We start from the raw sequence: 15,351 nt of genomic DNA, 5'->3' as shown, positions 1-15,351 counted from the left end.
TCCGGTTATTACGCAACTCACTTTACCGCGGTTTCGGATATACTGCGGGTCTCACCATGTCCCCCTAGATGATTACATTGACCTTTTTTTTGAGGTAGGTAACTTTGTGGCGAATTTTATCTCGGCGTGACTACCGACGAGTCGCAACTTCAAGCGACTGTATTAACGCGGTTGGCGACGTATTCCATACATTGTTTCGCAGCCATAAAAAAAACTCAGTAATGCCTGATCGGTCATTGTGTCTCGTGAACTCGAGCATAAATTACAAAAACAGTCAGAATGCCTGGATGACTCGAGACATTTTTTTATCTTGGTTCAATGAAGATTTTGTTCCATCGGTTAAGAGCCACGTAAGATCAAAAAAGTTAGAAGAGAAGGCACTACTTCTGTTAGATAACTGTCCGGCCCATCCGTCTTCTGAGCTCTTGATATCGAGGGATGGCAAAATAGTGGCTTCGTTTTTACCAAAAAATACGACAGCTCTTATTCAGCCCATGGATCAAGGGATAATTAGAGCATTTAAAGCCCATTATCGGCGGGAATAGGGTGGTTTCCTATTATTTTTTTATTGCCTTAATCGAAAGATTATTACTCCTGGAGTACGTATTTCACGCTTTTAGATTTTTAAATGATAATATCTATTTTTCGCGATTAAATGAAAAGTGAAAATTTTCAAGCGCGCGAAAACGCGACGCGTTAGTAGGAATGATGGGAAATCTCTCCGTACGTCGTATTTCTGGTTCCCCCTCCGCCCGGTGAGGTGACCTTGAGGCGAGGCTTAGCGCTGATACGTCGCAAGCTGCCAGCGGGTAGCCTAGTGCCCTGCCGCCTGGTAGCGCTTGGCTTAAATAGGGATTATTAATACCTTATCAAAAGAGGAAAACTTTCCGACCTTAGCCAGTTTTAATAAGTGATTATTAAGACATGTTTCCCTGAGCTCTGCGCCTCATGCATGCATTGGTAACCTCAGACGACGTATAACTCCTATCTTCTCCTATAGAAACTAGGTCCCTGTGACGTCACGTGGAGTGGCATCGCATGGGCGCCAATCTGGCCCTTTTCAAATGAGGATAAAAATGGACTATTGCCATTCGTCTACACCGGCATTTATAAAACGAAATAATTTGTATATTATGAATACACTAATGGTGGGTAACGAATCGCAATTATTGCCTTTTGTTTTCTTTGATGAAGGAAACTACCCTATTGCTCACTAGTGTCATAAATTCAGAACTGCAGGTACAAGAATATCTGAAAACAGTCACCCTGAAGAATATGGCTTATAATATTGGATTGGCATGGAAGAAAATAACTTCAGCTACAATCCTAAATTGCTGGTCAAAGTGCGAGTATACAGCGGGCGATAGCATGGAAGATGAATACAAGTTTTTGGGTTTCACGGAAGAGGATGCGCGTGAAGCTTCAGATGTTCTTTGTAATAAACTATTTGTGAGTGATCTCGAGGCCTGGGTTCGCGAAGACGAGGAAACTCCTGTATCTGCTTATAAGAGTGACGAAGAATTGTGGCTGCAGTCCAGAGCAGCGCAAAAACAGCTGCATCATCGGAAGATGAGAGCAAGAATGAAGAAGACGAATGTGAGGTCGAGATGCCAAAAATTGGCCATTTATTACATAATTAAAGTGAATTGATGAACTGGTTGGAGGGACAAAGTGATTGCGATAGTATTCATCTGTTGCACTTGCAAAGCATAAAAAATTACATGACAAAGAAAAGCCATCAACTATCGCGGCAAAAGAAAATATCCGAGTATTTTAGTAACTCCCCTGTAAACACAAATAGCTGCAGCAGCGCTGCACAGGGGTTTCACAGCTGCAAGTTCGTTTCCGTTTCAATGAAGCGCGGTAACAGCGCTTGTGCAGCGCTCTTTCGCAGCACGCTGGCAAAACATGCAATTGCAGCGCATCAACAGCGCATGCGCAAAGCATGCCTGCAGCACGATGCTGGAACGCTGCAAATACGAGTTTGTGCAACAATCCTCCGCTACGCGATATGCGATTGTTTACCAGGGTGCTTGGGAAGTTTGCTGAGGCTATGGCGGCCAACGTTGTGGAACTGTTGATCGTCCTTGGGGATTCTTATTAGGTAAGAATTTATCATATTCTTTTAAAATGAATAATTTTAGTTACTTTAAATTCTATTCTCCTTGAAATTAGGTAGAATTGGCATTCTTTCATGGTGAATATAAACACATTTTAAGAGTGAGTGTTTTTGTTTACATACGTGGTCGTAGTTATGTTTGGAACCATTGGAAATAAGCTTTAAAATAATGATCATATAGGTTTCCATTAATAGTGAAATAGGAAATTTGTAACGCATGTCACAGGAAAAGTTCACATCTCAAAAGTCTTTAGTTAGCCAACCTTTTTAGTAAAATACTAAAAAGATTGTCTAACAAGATGGGCTGACGCGGGAGTGAAAAAATCATTAAAGCGACAGAGAGAATGCCCTGCTAAAATGGAAGATGTCAATACTGATTTATCCAGTAATTATCTCGTGTTGCTAATTAAAAAATATAAGTTGTTTAAAGCTTAAGAAAGCCTTCAGGAATGCATTGACGAATTTTAAAATGAAAACACTGCCAGAGGAGTAACGGGATAACTCAAAAGCATTTTGGTCTGGTGTTAGGGAAGTACGAGCAATGTAAAATATCTTCCGTTTGATCGCTAAAATACGATGATGGATAAGTATTAGCAAACAGTTTCGTGAAAGCCAATTTATTGAATTCCTACTTCAAGAGTGTGTTCACTGAACCTTCTGAGAACAAATTAGAAAATATTGACAATGTTTTTGCAAGTTCTAGCTTCAGGGTAAATAATATTCCAGGCTTCCATAAATATTTCAGCTAACACAGGTGAAAGAGGGGAACCCATGGCAAACAGACGGCCTTGCCATGGGTTCCCCTCTTTCACCTGTGTTAGCTGAAATATTTATGGACAATTTAGAATGCCAGTTATTTGATTCCAGACATCCACTTTTATCCAACATCTTCTACTGGTACCGTTATGTTGATGACATCATCTGCTGCTGGACCGGAAGTGCTAGACAATTAGATACATTTCTGAATCTTTTAAATACCCAACATCCCAACATTACGTTCACAGTGGAAATAGAATCCGATAAACAAATAAACTTTCTTGATCTCTCCATATCCATAGTTGGTGACAAACATGAATTTGGTGTGTATAGAAAACCCTGCTATAGTGATACAATCATTCCAAGTGACTCATGCCACCCAACCTCCCAGAAATTATCCTCATTTCATTCCATGTTGCATAGATTGGTGAATTTACCGTTAAGTGCTGTGAATTTCAATAGTGAACTTTCTAATATCAAGTCAATTGTAGTTTCAAACGGCTATAGTGTAAACATCATTACCAAAATGCTTCAAAGAAAGTTAAAAACGCGAGCTATTTCACAGCTTTGCTCCCTTCCCCTCATCACTGAGAAATCCAAAAAAATGGTGCCGGCTATTGTTTGTAGGGGATCTTTCAAATAGGCTTGCTCGCAAATTCCCCAAAAATAAATTCAATGTCTCTTTTTATAACCCCCACACTCTTGGTAAAGTTTTGTGCCGCAAAATAGATTCAATCAATCAATCTGGCATTTACAAGGTTAATTGTGAGTCATGCAACATGTGTTACATCGGCCAAACAGGCAGAAGTTTCATTACCAGAATGAAAGAACATAGAAGGTGCTGGAAAAATGGAGATGAAACGTCACTTCTCGCTAAACACCTTCTTCAGACCTTACATTATTGTAATTTTAAACCTGAAATTCTACATTTAGAAAGTAAGGGTACAAGACTGGATGTTTTTGAGCAATTCGAAATTGTACAAAGTGATTTGAATACGCTTATGAATGAGCAAGTGTTTTTCACCCACTCCCCTCTCCTAAAGATACCCTTCACCAAAAAAAATGGTGAAATTCTTTCCTCACCCACGCCTTAAGTGACCCCTACATCCACGGGGTGTTTCCCGTCCGCCCATCCTCTCTACGCATTTGACCATTTTCTATTGCTGGCAATCTCCTCCCTTGTACCCCCGCTAACTTTCACTCCTTCTCAGCTAACCCAAAGGGACTCCTCACCCCGCCTTTTTTTCCTGCGCCGCTACTTACTCCTCTCACTTTCAAAAGACACGAGGCCTCTTTTTACCCTAAGCCCCCCTTTTTTTCACTCTTCTCAACACCCCCTCCTCCTGTTTTGCTATGGTCTTCCGCACGTGTCGTCATTTTACAGTTATGACCAGAACCCTCCCTCCAACGTGGGTTCTCCACATCCCGTAGTTGTATCTTTCCCCATTGTCTATACTCTGTACACCCGTTCCCACCCCCCCCCATCCTCAAAGATGTCAAATCCTCTCCTTCTCCAATACTCTCCTCTCTCAAGGGTATAAAAGGGATCTTCACATGTGTTCAAGCGTCTTGTACCAGATGATGGCTCAGTGAGCCGAAACGCGTTGTACGCATTAAAAATTCTTGTGGAAAAGTGCTACGACCTTTCAGTTACTTAAAAAAACCATGTTTTAGTTAATGAGACAAAAAGAAAGTTCAACATGCATACCATTAATTCCTCAGATAACCGAAGCAAGGCTGCCTGGAATTTAATCAAAAATTCCACTTCTTCAAAAGCTTCTGAATCCTCCATTGACGTGGTTTTGCATGACAGCTCTTTAATATCAGATAAAACTGTCATAGCCAACTTGCTCAATAATAACTTCCTGAATACCATCAATGATCAGCAAGCTTTCTCAAACCCTCCAAAGAATCCTGTTAACTCTCCCAACCTCAGAATTCAGTATTCTCAGTCTATCTTCCTTTACCCCACAGATGAGAAAGAAATTAATAGCATACTGACAAAAATTAGTAGGAAACACTCTGCTGGTTATGATAACATTCCTGGCACAATATTGAAAGGAAATGTAAAAATGGCTATTATGACTCCACTTATATATTTAGTTAATGAGTCACTGTCACTGGGTATTTTTCCTGAGAAATTAAAGGTAGCGAGGATTGTCCCAATTTTCAAGAATGGTGACCCCCAAGATATGAATAATTACAGACCAATTTCTGTTCTATCTGTATTTTCAAAGGTTTTTGAACAAGTCATCTTTAACAGAATCTTATCGTTTTTAACTAAATTTGATATTCTCTCTAAAAAACAATTTGGTTTCATGAAAAATAGGTCAACTGAAATTGCCATGGCTAAGTTCATTCACAATGTTATTAGTGAACTTGACAAACACAATTCTGTTACAGGAATCTTCTATGACCTAAAAAAAGCTTTTGATTCTGTGGATCATGAGATCTTACTTTCTAAACTTGAAAGCTATGGTATCTCAGGCATAGCAAATCAGTGGATAAAATCCTTCCTAACAGGTAGATCTCAATCAGTGAGTATCTTCTCCTCGACTATAAGTACTTATGCAACATCAAACCCCCCCACCAAACATTTTTATCATTTATGACAACAATGTGGTCATAAATGATAAAAAATCTACGTTTATTCAGTTTCATACACATCAAAAGAAAATAACCTCTACTCCACTTCTGAGGGTAAATGGCAAAATTTTCAGTTCTTCCACTGAAACAAAATTCCTGGGACTATATGTGCATGAATCATTATCGTGGAAAATTCATATTGATACTCTTTGTACCAAAGTGGCATCTGGATGTTACCTCCTTAGAATGATCAAATCGCTCACCGACACCAACACGGCCCTTTCTGTCTACCATGCGTTTATCCATAGTAGGCTGAAATATGGAATTGTGGTCTGGGGCCACTCTCAACACAGTATTAGGCTTTTTAGACTCCAGAAATGGGCCATTAGGATCATTCAAGGTATTTCTGGTAGAAGTAGCTGCCGGGAGCATTTTAAATCTCTGGGTATTCTTACATTACCATGTATATATTTTTTTTCAACTATAGTTTTTATCTGTCAATACAAAAGCATGTTCGAGATTGGAGTAAATGGTGATATACATAATTACAACACGAGAGCATCTAAAAACTTCAGGATTGTCCCCCATAATCTAAACATGCATTGTAAAAACCCTGTGTATGCTGGAGTGAGTTTTTACAATGCTTTGCCGAAAGAGTTAAGGGAAATATGCTCTATGAGCACCTTTAAGAAAAAACTGTACTTGTATCTAGTAAGCAATTCTTGTTATTCTGTTGATGAGTATATGTCATTGCATTGGATTTTATAATTTTTACTTTCATTGTTTATGTTTTGTTTTGTGTTGTACATACTTGACTTGTTCTATACATGTTGTCCACATGTCCGGGAACCAATAAAGAATTATTATTATAATTATTATTATTATATATCTTAAGAATTGGGAAAAAAATCGAGACATATAAATAAAATTAAGTAGCTGAAAAATTTTTAAATGTGAAATGTTGCTAATTTCGGAAAATAGCCTTGGCAGTCTTCGTACATCCCACATCCTGAAATGGGCACATGCAGTAAAAGGGTTAAAATATTTGAACCTTTGTTTTTCACCCAGCACAGTGGGTCAGACTCCAATCAATCAGATTTGCAGTATAAGTCTATGGATTTGCTACACACTAAGTACAGTGGAACCTCGATCTGTCGTTTTTCAGGGGATGGATGAAAAAAACGATGAATGTGGGAAAACGATCAATGCGGGAATGTTTGTCCGGGTTGCCTATGTCCCAGGATCCACTGGATTTTTGCGAATTATGACATTCATTAACAGATTCAAACAAGATTTCAGCTGATTACAGGAATATTATTAATATCTTGTATGATGTTAGGCACGATGTGGTGGAAGTTCGTAATATTGTTGAAATGACACATTGCAATATTTCCACTTATAGATTTATTTTACACTACGCGTTTCGTCGTTACAGCGACATTTTCAAGTCTTTATCGAAACACTTAGGTCTTATTGTTGATTCGACTTATCCCTCTTTCTAATATCCTAAAGGAACAAGCCGCCTTGCTAAAAAATGTTTGCACTCCACTCGGAATTTTCACGGCTATTATGCATTTCTGTCTGATGTAAAAATTCTTATCTATCAAATGCCATTTCAAGTACACGTATTTACGACAGAAATGTGCGTGTTATGCCTCAAACAACTGATTTCGCCGTTGCAGTGATAGGTTATGAAATGGATCAAGAAGGCCAAAAATAGTTTATTATTTGAAATGTTCCTTTCTAGCAATTAAATTTTTAATATGATTGAGGCAATGTGGCGTTAATCGTCAGCGGCACGCCCACCTGATCCTCGGCTTCATCCCACTTCTTGTTTTCACCAGGGATCTCGCTCTACCCACACCCCTGCCGTCATGTGCTACCGGACATACCGAGGCGTTCTGCAATATTCACGTATTTCTAGCCTGGGTTCTTTTCTTCATCATCAATTATTTTCAGTCCATCTTTTAAAGTTCTCACTTGTGTCTTCGGAAGGGCCATGGTCCGAAGACGAATAAGAATAAAACTAATAAAAAAGAAACCTGACTCCATTGCATCCACACGGAAAACACTCGCTGGTTTTAAGTCAACCCACCCCGGAAAGTACGGAACCACTCGTACGAGGTGAAGTTCGGCACTAATGCTATCGCTTTCGCGTAGGCAGAGCTTACTGCAGAGGGTGAAGCATGACCATATGACTGCGCAATGAAATTTTTTATCCTATAGAGAAGGCAACTTACCCACTCATTTCTAACAATAAGTAGCGTAGTTCTAGATGCAGATGAATTCAGATTGCTAGTAGAGAGAAACAAAATAATATGAGAAGACATCACTTCGTTAGCAACTCAGACAAGTGAGACTTGTAGCATAACTCGTAAATTGTAACCAGACGCCCTCCCTGTTTTCGAAAAAAAATCACATCAACTGCCGTGAAGCTCACTATCAGCTGCGAGGATATCGTTATTTGCCAGAAATCACCATCGTATTATTCCAACTATTTCCTTGCTTAAAATGCTTAAATAACGTTAGAAATATGTTGTGTTTGGTATCATTCTTTTTTGACTTACGTGCACATCACTAATATCTCAATCTAATAAAAGTATAATACCAATTGCCGAAATTCATTTTTACACACCTTTTGGGCAAATCGGTGATTCATGCAGCAGTTGACCTCCAGAGGTGGGTATCTTTGAAGCGAGTCAGCTAAAAAAAAGTCAGCGGTCGAGAAAGGGGGAGGCGTGAAAAAGGTTTCTTTTGTTCTCGAGTAACTTGATATTTTCTTTCGAAGCTAAGGTCGTCGTAATACGATCCCTGCTCGAGCTGGGACCTTTTTTATTTCGGAGAAGAAGAAAGCTTCAACCGGGGGGAGGCGAGTGCTGAATGGAGGGGGATACCGGATCTTGGGAAATGCGCTAATGTAACTATCCCATGGCACTCTGCTTCTCCCTATCGCATTTCAATCCCCTGGGGAAGATTCAAACTATGTGTCTGTTGTTAATAGCCATAAATAACACGTTGTAAACACTTCGTCTCATTTTTATCAAACGATGAATGCGGGAAAATTATTTGACGGGACTGCGATCTCCAAACGATCAATGCGGGAAAACGATACTTGGGGGAACGATAGATGCGGGAAAAAATTACATTGTCTTTATGGAACTTAATTTGGGACCAGGAGCGGCGAACGATGAATGCGGGAAAACGATGAATGCCGGAACGATAAATCGGGGTTCCACTGTAATCAAAAAAAGTAAGGAAAAGTCATCCAAGGAAATTCTTTTATGGCAAAAAATAAAGCAGGGTTGGCCATTTAAAATTCCAACTGCTGTTAATACGACCATACTGGTGTTCTAGTGTTCAGGGAGTGAGTAAGTCAAAGGAGATACTTAATTGAGTCGACTCACCTCCAGGAACCTGCTCCATGAATATTTTGAAGAAGCCGTCTTCAGACACTGAGCCCAGGTACTGCACAATGTTGCGGTGGCGCAGCTGAGAGTGCAGTTTGATCTCTTCATGCAGAGGCTGGACATCACTGCAAGCGCAATCACAAAGCGTTTACACAAGGATTGCGAAGGAGAGACATTGACTACATCCACCATACGAGCTCAAGGAGTCCACAAAAGTCACAATGTCAAGCACAATTACATGCCATCAAGGCGAAAAATTAAACCATTTCCAGGTTCCACTACAAAAATTACCACATGAACCATATGAATGTGATTTTTCAAAATTTTAGGTTGATCGTGAAATATGAGCGACAAACTCAGGTTTGACATGGTGGAAAATTCTCCTATCATGGTGATTGAATAGCACAAAGCTATTGTAAATTCTCACACTTTAATCAAACTTACAGTGACCAAAGTTTCAACCAATAACCACCATTCTCAAGGTGTCGCACCCCAGCAATGTACCAAAATACTTACAGTTATGGTGGGGGAGGCAAAAATTCACGAGGTGGGGATTATGAAGGACAAGCATTAAGAACGTACATTGTATTTCACACCCAAACACACAAAACAATCACCAATTAGTCTATATATATATATTAACACCAGAGCATGATGAGAGTTCAGCAAAAAAGAATATTGAGCAGATGGGAAATAAATGGTAGGCCACTGATGGATGATTCCTTTGAGGAAGGTTAACCACAGCAGCAGTGGGCAAAAAGAAAAAAAAAGTGATTGACTTACAAGAATTTTTTGGTAGGGGCATTGACTATTTTGAACATTTGACCATGAAACCAAATAAAATCAATAGTCTGAGGCGTCACTTGGAGAAATTGCTCCATTAAAAATAACTGTAAATTTCTTAAATAAGTTTTGGAGGACTGTTTTTGTTTCCATACTTCATCATCTGGAGACCAGATATGATGTGCGATAAAACCGTTTGACCAGATGATATAGATAACACACCATTTCCCCACTCAAGAAGGAAAGGGCTACAAATGTAAGAGGAGGCTGATATGAAAATTAAGATGAAATAGGGTGGAACAAGCACATACTCTTTTATCTGCAGTTGCCAGTGCACACATTCTATGATGCGCAGCACAAAAGGCTAAAGCAATACACAGCAAACTCTCGATTACCCGGACTAATGATGGCAAGAGGCAGCATGAATAATCGGAAAACATGGATAATCCAAAATTTCACTCTAATTTCCCACAATAGTTATAGTTCACGTAAATCGAACAATATACAGTGAAACCTCGATTTTACATTCCCCCATTATACATTTTCCCTGATTTTGCACAGTTTTTATCAGGTCCCAAACAATACCGCCTTTAAACAATGATACTCTATTTTACAATATCCTCAATTTTGCACTTTTTGTAAGTGGTCCATTCAAAAGTGTAAAATAGAGGTTTCACTGTATTATTACTATTTAGGCACGTAGTCTGCTATTTGGATAGCTTCCCGGACTCATTGAGAACTTTCTTCACCCAACCAATCTTTTTAGCGGCAATAATGTGATTCCCACAGCTCCATTACACTATCAGCGCAGGCGAGTGCCTGGCTGTGATTCATGATATCTCTGCTTCCACTTCCCCCACTGCTTTCACTTCTACTGTTCCCTTCCTCTCCCGTTTCACCTTGACTGGTTGCGCCCCAAACATGCCATGAAATCTCTGATTCCCTTGGGCTGTATTCAACTGCATGAAAAGCTGCAGCAATGATCGCGTATTTGCAATAAGAAAAAGAAATTTTGAGGTCATAGATAACATTTTTCTTAATTTATGATGGGTTAACCATTGAAAAATCTTCTAAAATTAATCAAGGGTTTTTTCATGCCTCTCATTGTCTTCTGCAAGGCTAAAGCAGATGTCCAAGTAAACTTTAAACATTCCTTGTCAGCAAGTAAATAAAATAATTCTGTTTTACAAAGGGACTCCCAATGGAATAGATTAGCCCAGTTTAGCCTTTCATTAAAATGAACTACCCCTTGTACTTTAGTGCCTGATTTTATCCTCTACAAAGATCACGAAAAACATCAAAAGAGGGAGAAATTCAAGCACGGATAATCCACAGCCGGATAATTGGGAGTCAGCTGTATTCCACAATAATTGATTCCTCGGGCAGAAGATAACATTACTTGGCCACTCACCCTAAATTACGCTCTGGAATTTCTTTCACAGCAATCCGGACTTGTGTGTTGAGATCTCTTGCTGCAAAAACAATTCCATACGTCCCCTTCCCCAGCACTATTTTCTTGTTTTGATCATCAAGCTCGTACTCAAACTACGAATAAAACAGAATTAAAATAAATCACACATTGAGGAAAAGAGATGTGAAAATACATAAGAAGATTACTTGATGTAAGCCCAATGACACTGAGACCATTACAATATGCATCCAAAAGGTGTAGAATTAGCAAGGTGATGCACATCATAATAAAAACACCTTTAAAAGTACCTAATAATGGCAAATAGCCAACAAAAAGAAATGTTTCACAGAATTTCAAAACAACCACCCAGGTTTTGACTGTGCTTCTCAAGATGGATATTATTACTCACTGGTGCCATCCAAATACGTAGTTGTAGCAACTATTAGGGACGTGCGAGGATTCAAATATTTGCAGACCCACTACTCAATCCGACATCAGCGAAACCCACCAACAGTATCAGGGCTCGATTGAAGAGCACCCTCCCCTCACCTGTCACCTTACCCCAAAATAGCTGGAACCCATTCGACTACATTGATTCCAATTGCGCTGATTTTGCGACATTGGCATCTGAAACTGGGCCGTAGGCATGATGCATTGGCGCCAACATCCAGTTTGTATAGATGCCACTCCAGTCGTTGGCTGGGAGAGCAGGGCTTGCTTTGCTTCAAGTGTTTGGAGATTGATTGGATTCCTTTTTCATTCACAAATAATCGCATTTCACTTGCGAAGACCACAATTAAATTTGCAAAAAGTATGTGTCGCTTTTTAAGGAGTTAGAAGCAAGTGAACAACAAATTGCCAAAATATGGACTACAATTTGGAAGGTGAATGTGATTGGAGGCCTGGGCCTACTACATATTTCCAAAGATGAACAAAGTGCTGCTGGACTTAGTAATACACCAAGTGTGTCAAACACTGAGGGAATTGAAGGTCTAGGGCCTAGGTCTTTGGTAGGCACATCAAAGGTGCGGGCCTCTTTGATTTGGGAATTGTATATCTATATTATAATTGTACAGATGCCTTTACCACAGGCTCTTTAGGCAGTTTGGATATATAATTAAATTAAAGTGTGGAGACATTACTGGAGGTATCATTCATATCAGTTGTCCCATTGGAACTGTTTAAAACACATTATTAATGCATCAAAAGAGTAAACATACAAGTTCAAAATGCAAGCAAGAGAGTATTTACCTTCATTTGGTCTGTTGTCAATGCTGAGTCCAGGTCTGTGACCATTCCTTCCTGATCCACAGTCATCTCCAGAATGAGATCATAAAATCGCTGACGATATTGTTCCGATGGAAGATAAATCTGGAAGTCGTCAGAGTTTTCATGGACGTATAGGAAAAGGCACCGTTCATCTCTCTTGTACAAACTGAAAAAAGGAGTAAATAAGGAATATGCCACTCAGGCTGTTCCACTATTCTTTCACTTCATCTAACCCTGAACCCTTTCTTAGAAGGACAACCCCATCCAGCGATTCATCGCTCTCCCACTCCTCACAACCCATCCTCCTCCCCCAGCCCTCTTCACTCTTCATATCTTGCTTGATCACATCACGTTCTTGCACCTGATAATGCTTCTGGGAGCTGAAACGCACTGATTAAGGAACGTTGTGGATTAGTCATGAATAAATTTTTTTGACTAGTGCCAAAGAATCTCTTTTATGGATACCGTCCTCCACAACTGATGCTAATAAATAATATGTTGGCTAAGGGTCAATTTCCAGAGTGCTGAGAGCATGGTGAATAGGAGAGTTATGATAAGGGATGAGTCGATTCCAAATGTCGATTCTCGATTCCACCGATTCTCGGGCACGGAATCGGAATCGAGAATCGATCGCCTAAAGTCGATTCCGATTCCATCGATTCCAGGAAGATGAATTCTTTGAGCATAGACTATAAGTTTGGGGCATAAATGCTGCCACACATCTAAGCGGCTACGGTGTCAGCCTTGCCCATGCGGAGGATACGCCCGGCACGCGGGTGCTGCGACGAACATACCTAAGCCGCCTCGGAAACATGAAAATGTCGGCAAGAGCGACAAACCGACGAACCCTGAAATGGCACGTGTTCAAGAGCAACTCTCAGAGAAAAAAAAATTGGAAACCTCGGGATCACGAAGCAATGCATGCGTTTTCCGTTCTTTTATTAACCGCTGGTCACGGCAAATCAAATTATTGCGATTATGAATCACATTCGGAGAATTCATCTGGACCACCAATTTTAAAGTATAATAGATCGAAACATATTTTTTTATTTTCGAATGATATTTGAAGTCTGTTGATAATAAAAACGTGCAGAGAGTGAGTTTTCCCGTGAAAAAAGTTTCTTATAAATATGCGCTGAGAGCGGGTTTTTTTATAAATGTAACTTTTTTAGACTAACACGCATCTGCGTCAATAATAGAAAAATTAGACACATTCGCATTTGTATAGCCCAGTTTCATCAATGCAACCCTTGAGGAAGTTGACACTTGCTTGGCATAAGCCGCCGCAGCCTCCGGGCGGATTCGACAGGTTGCGTTCGGCCGCCACCGTGCACCCACCAGGATGTTCTAGTATGTATGGATGCGATGAATGCTACATTATTGTTTAGCCACCGCTGCCAAACGAGAATGTAGCCACCACGGCTATTGTTATTTTTAGCGATGGTTGGATCGGATACCTCGGATCCAAATATCCACGGAAGACATCGGGTCTGGATCAGTTATTTTAAATAATAGCTTCAGTGAATGCAATCAGGGTGGAAAGAGTTCCGATTCTCTCTTCGAATGCGTCGTTGCATGCGATTCTTGTCCTACTCATGAACCGATTTGTTTGAAAGCTCTCGCAGAGGTTGCGAGTAGAATTTCAGCCGTGGCCAGGATTTTCAGTCAGAAAATAAAAAAAGGCAAAATACGACTGGCACATAGTGTGACTCTTCCCAAGAGATTGAACCATCATCGGGGAAATTTCAGCGCCGTAGGATAATAATCACGTCAAAAGTAACTACGTCGCAGATTTCAGAAAACCACCCTCGGCCGTCCATCAGCCCGTGCCTCTGTTGTTTTTTTTTCGTATCCGAAATCACACGGACCAAAAATCATTGTCTTCTAAGGAAAATATCAAATCACACGAAAACAACTGAATCGTGTTTCATCCCTAACTCATCTCACCAACTGACCTTTTTTGGCCTGCCTGCTTCAATTCTCCGTTTCTAGACGACAAATGCTAGGAGAGTGACTTTCTGGGCCCGAAGATATCTTGATAGCTTCGACAATTAGATGATATGCACGAGATTTAAAAAATAATTAGACCAAATGAGACGCATTCCTGACGATATTTCTGTTTATTTTTCAGCTCTAATTGATTGCCACTCAGTTTTCTATCTACAATTCTACAATTAAACTTTATTACTGATATGCAACATTATCCAAACAGCATAATTTTCAAAGAATCAAGCGCAGCATTAACCCCTCAAACAATTAGAGACGGATTAGAAACCCCGACTACATATATCACGTAGTGCGCCCAGCTTCACTTTGAAGGCAACGACGTCACTGAAGCAAGATCTGACTTCTTCATCCGACTCCCTCATTTGTAGCCTTGTTGTTTGAAATACGGAGGGAGCGTGCTCCTTCCTCTCCACCTCTCCTTTACGCGCTCCTTCCCAGTGGCATAGCCATGGGGAGGACGCCACCCCCCGAAATATAAAAACGCAGTTACTGTCCTTCACAAAAGAAAACAAAATATTGAAATATCAGGAATTTACAAAATTTTTCTTTAGCAAATTAAGTTTTTCGATTATAAAAAGTGTTAAAATTAGTTTAAAACCCATTTTTTAGTGCCCAGATTTTTCAAAAACTTTCCCCCCTGGTTTTGGATCCCCCCCCCCCAATTGAAATTCCTGGCTATGCCACTGCTTCTTCCCCTCCACCTCTCATTTATGAGCTTCTGCTGCCCACTCCTTCCTCATGCTGAGCGGTTGAGCACCTCGTCGCACCTGACGTTAATGCCGTTTTAAATACTGTTAATTGTGTTGCTGATTGCGCAGTTGCAATTTAAGTTAATGATACACCGATAAAAATGTCTTTGATTGTGTATAAACATTTCCATTGAGATAAGGAGAACCAATTAATGCCGTGTGCGTGCACTGTGGCGTAAATTATCGCAAGGATGTGCTAAATCCACCTCACCATACAATGTTTCAATTTTGAAGCATTTTCGGGTGAAACACAAGTCGGTATGC

At 40.1% G+C, this 15,351-nt stretch overlaps 1 protein-coding gene across 4 annotated transcripts in view; it reads right to left on the bottom strand.

The window, feature by feature from the left end:
* LOC124161210 (mitogen-activated protein kinase kinase kinase 15) overlaps positions 1-15,351 on the bottom strand; it is a 145,688-nt gene that overhangs the window by 91,078 nt on the left and 39,259 nt on the right. For all 4 annotated transcript variants that reach the window (XM_046537474.1, XM_046537473.1, XM_046537472.1 and 1 more), the window contains exons 12-14: positions 12,314-12,497; positions 11,063-11,196; positions 8,866-8,993 (exon numbers count right to left, since the gene is read on the bottom strand). In XM_046537474.1, the coding sequence (XP_046393430.1) occupies positions 8,866-8,993; positions 11,063-11,196; positions 12,314-12,497 (446 nt within the window). The remainder of the gene's footprint in view (positions 1-8,865; positions 8,994-11,062; positions 11,197-12,313; positions 12,498-15,351) is intronic.

Source organism: Ischnura elegans, chromosome 6 (genome assembly GCF_921293095.1).
Source record: "Ischnura elegans chromosome 6, ioIscEleg1.1, whole genome shotgun sequence".
Taxonomy (NCBI): Eukaryota; Metazoa; Arthropoda; class Insecta; order Odonata; family Coenagrionidae; genus Ischnura; species Ischnura elegans.
Note: the sequence above shows the minus strand (reverse complement) of the source record. Positions and strands in the feature narration are given on the sequence as shown.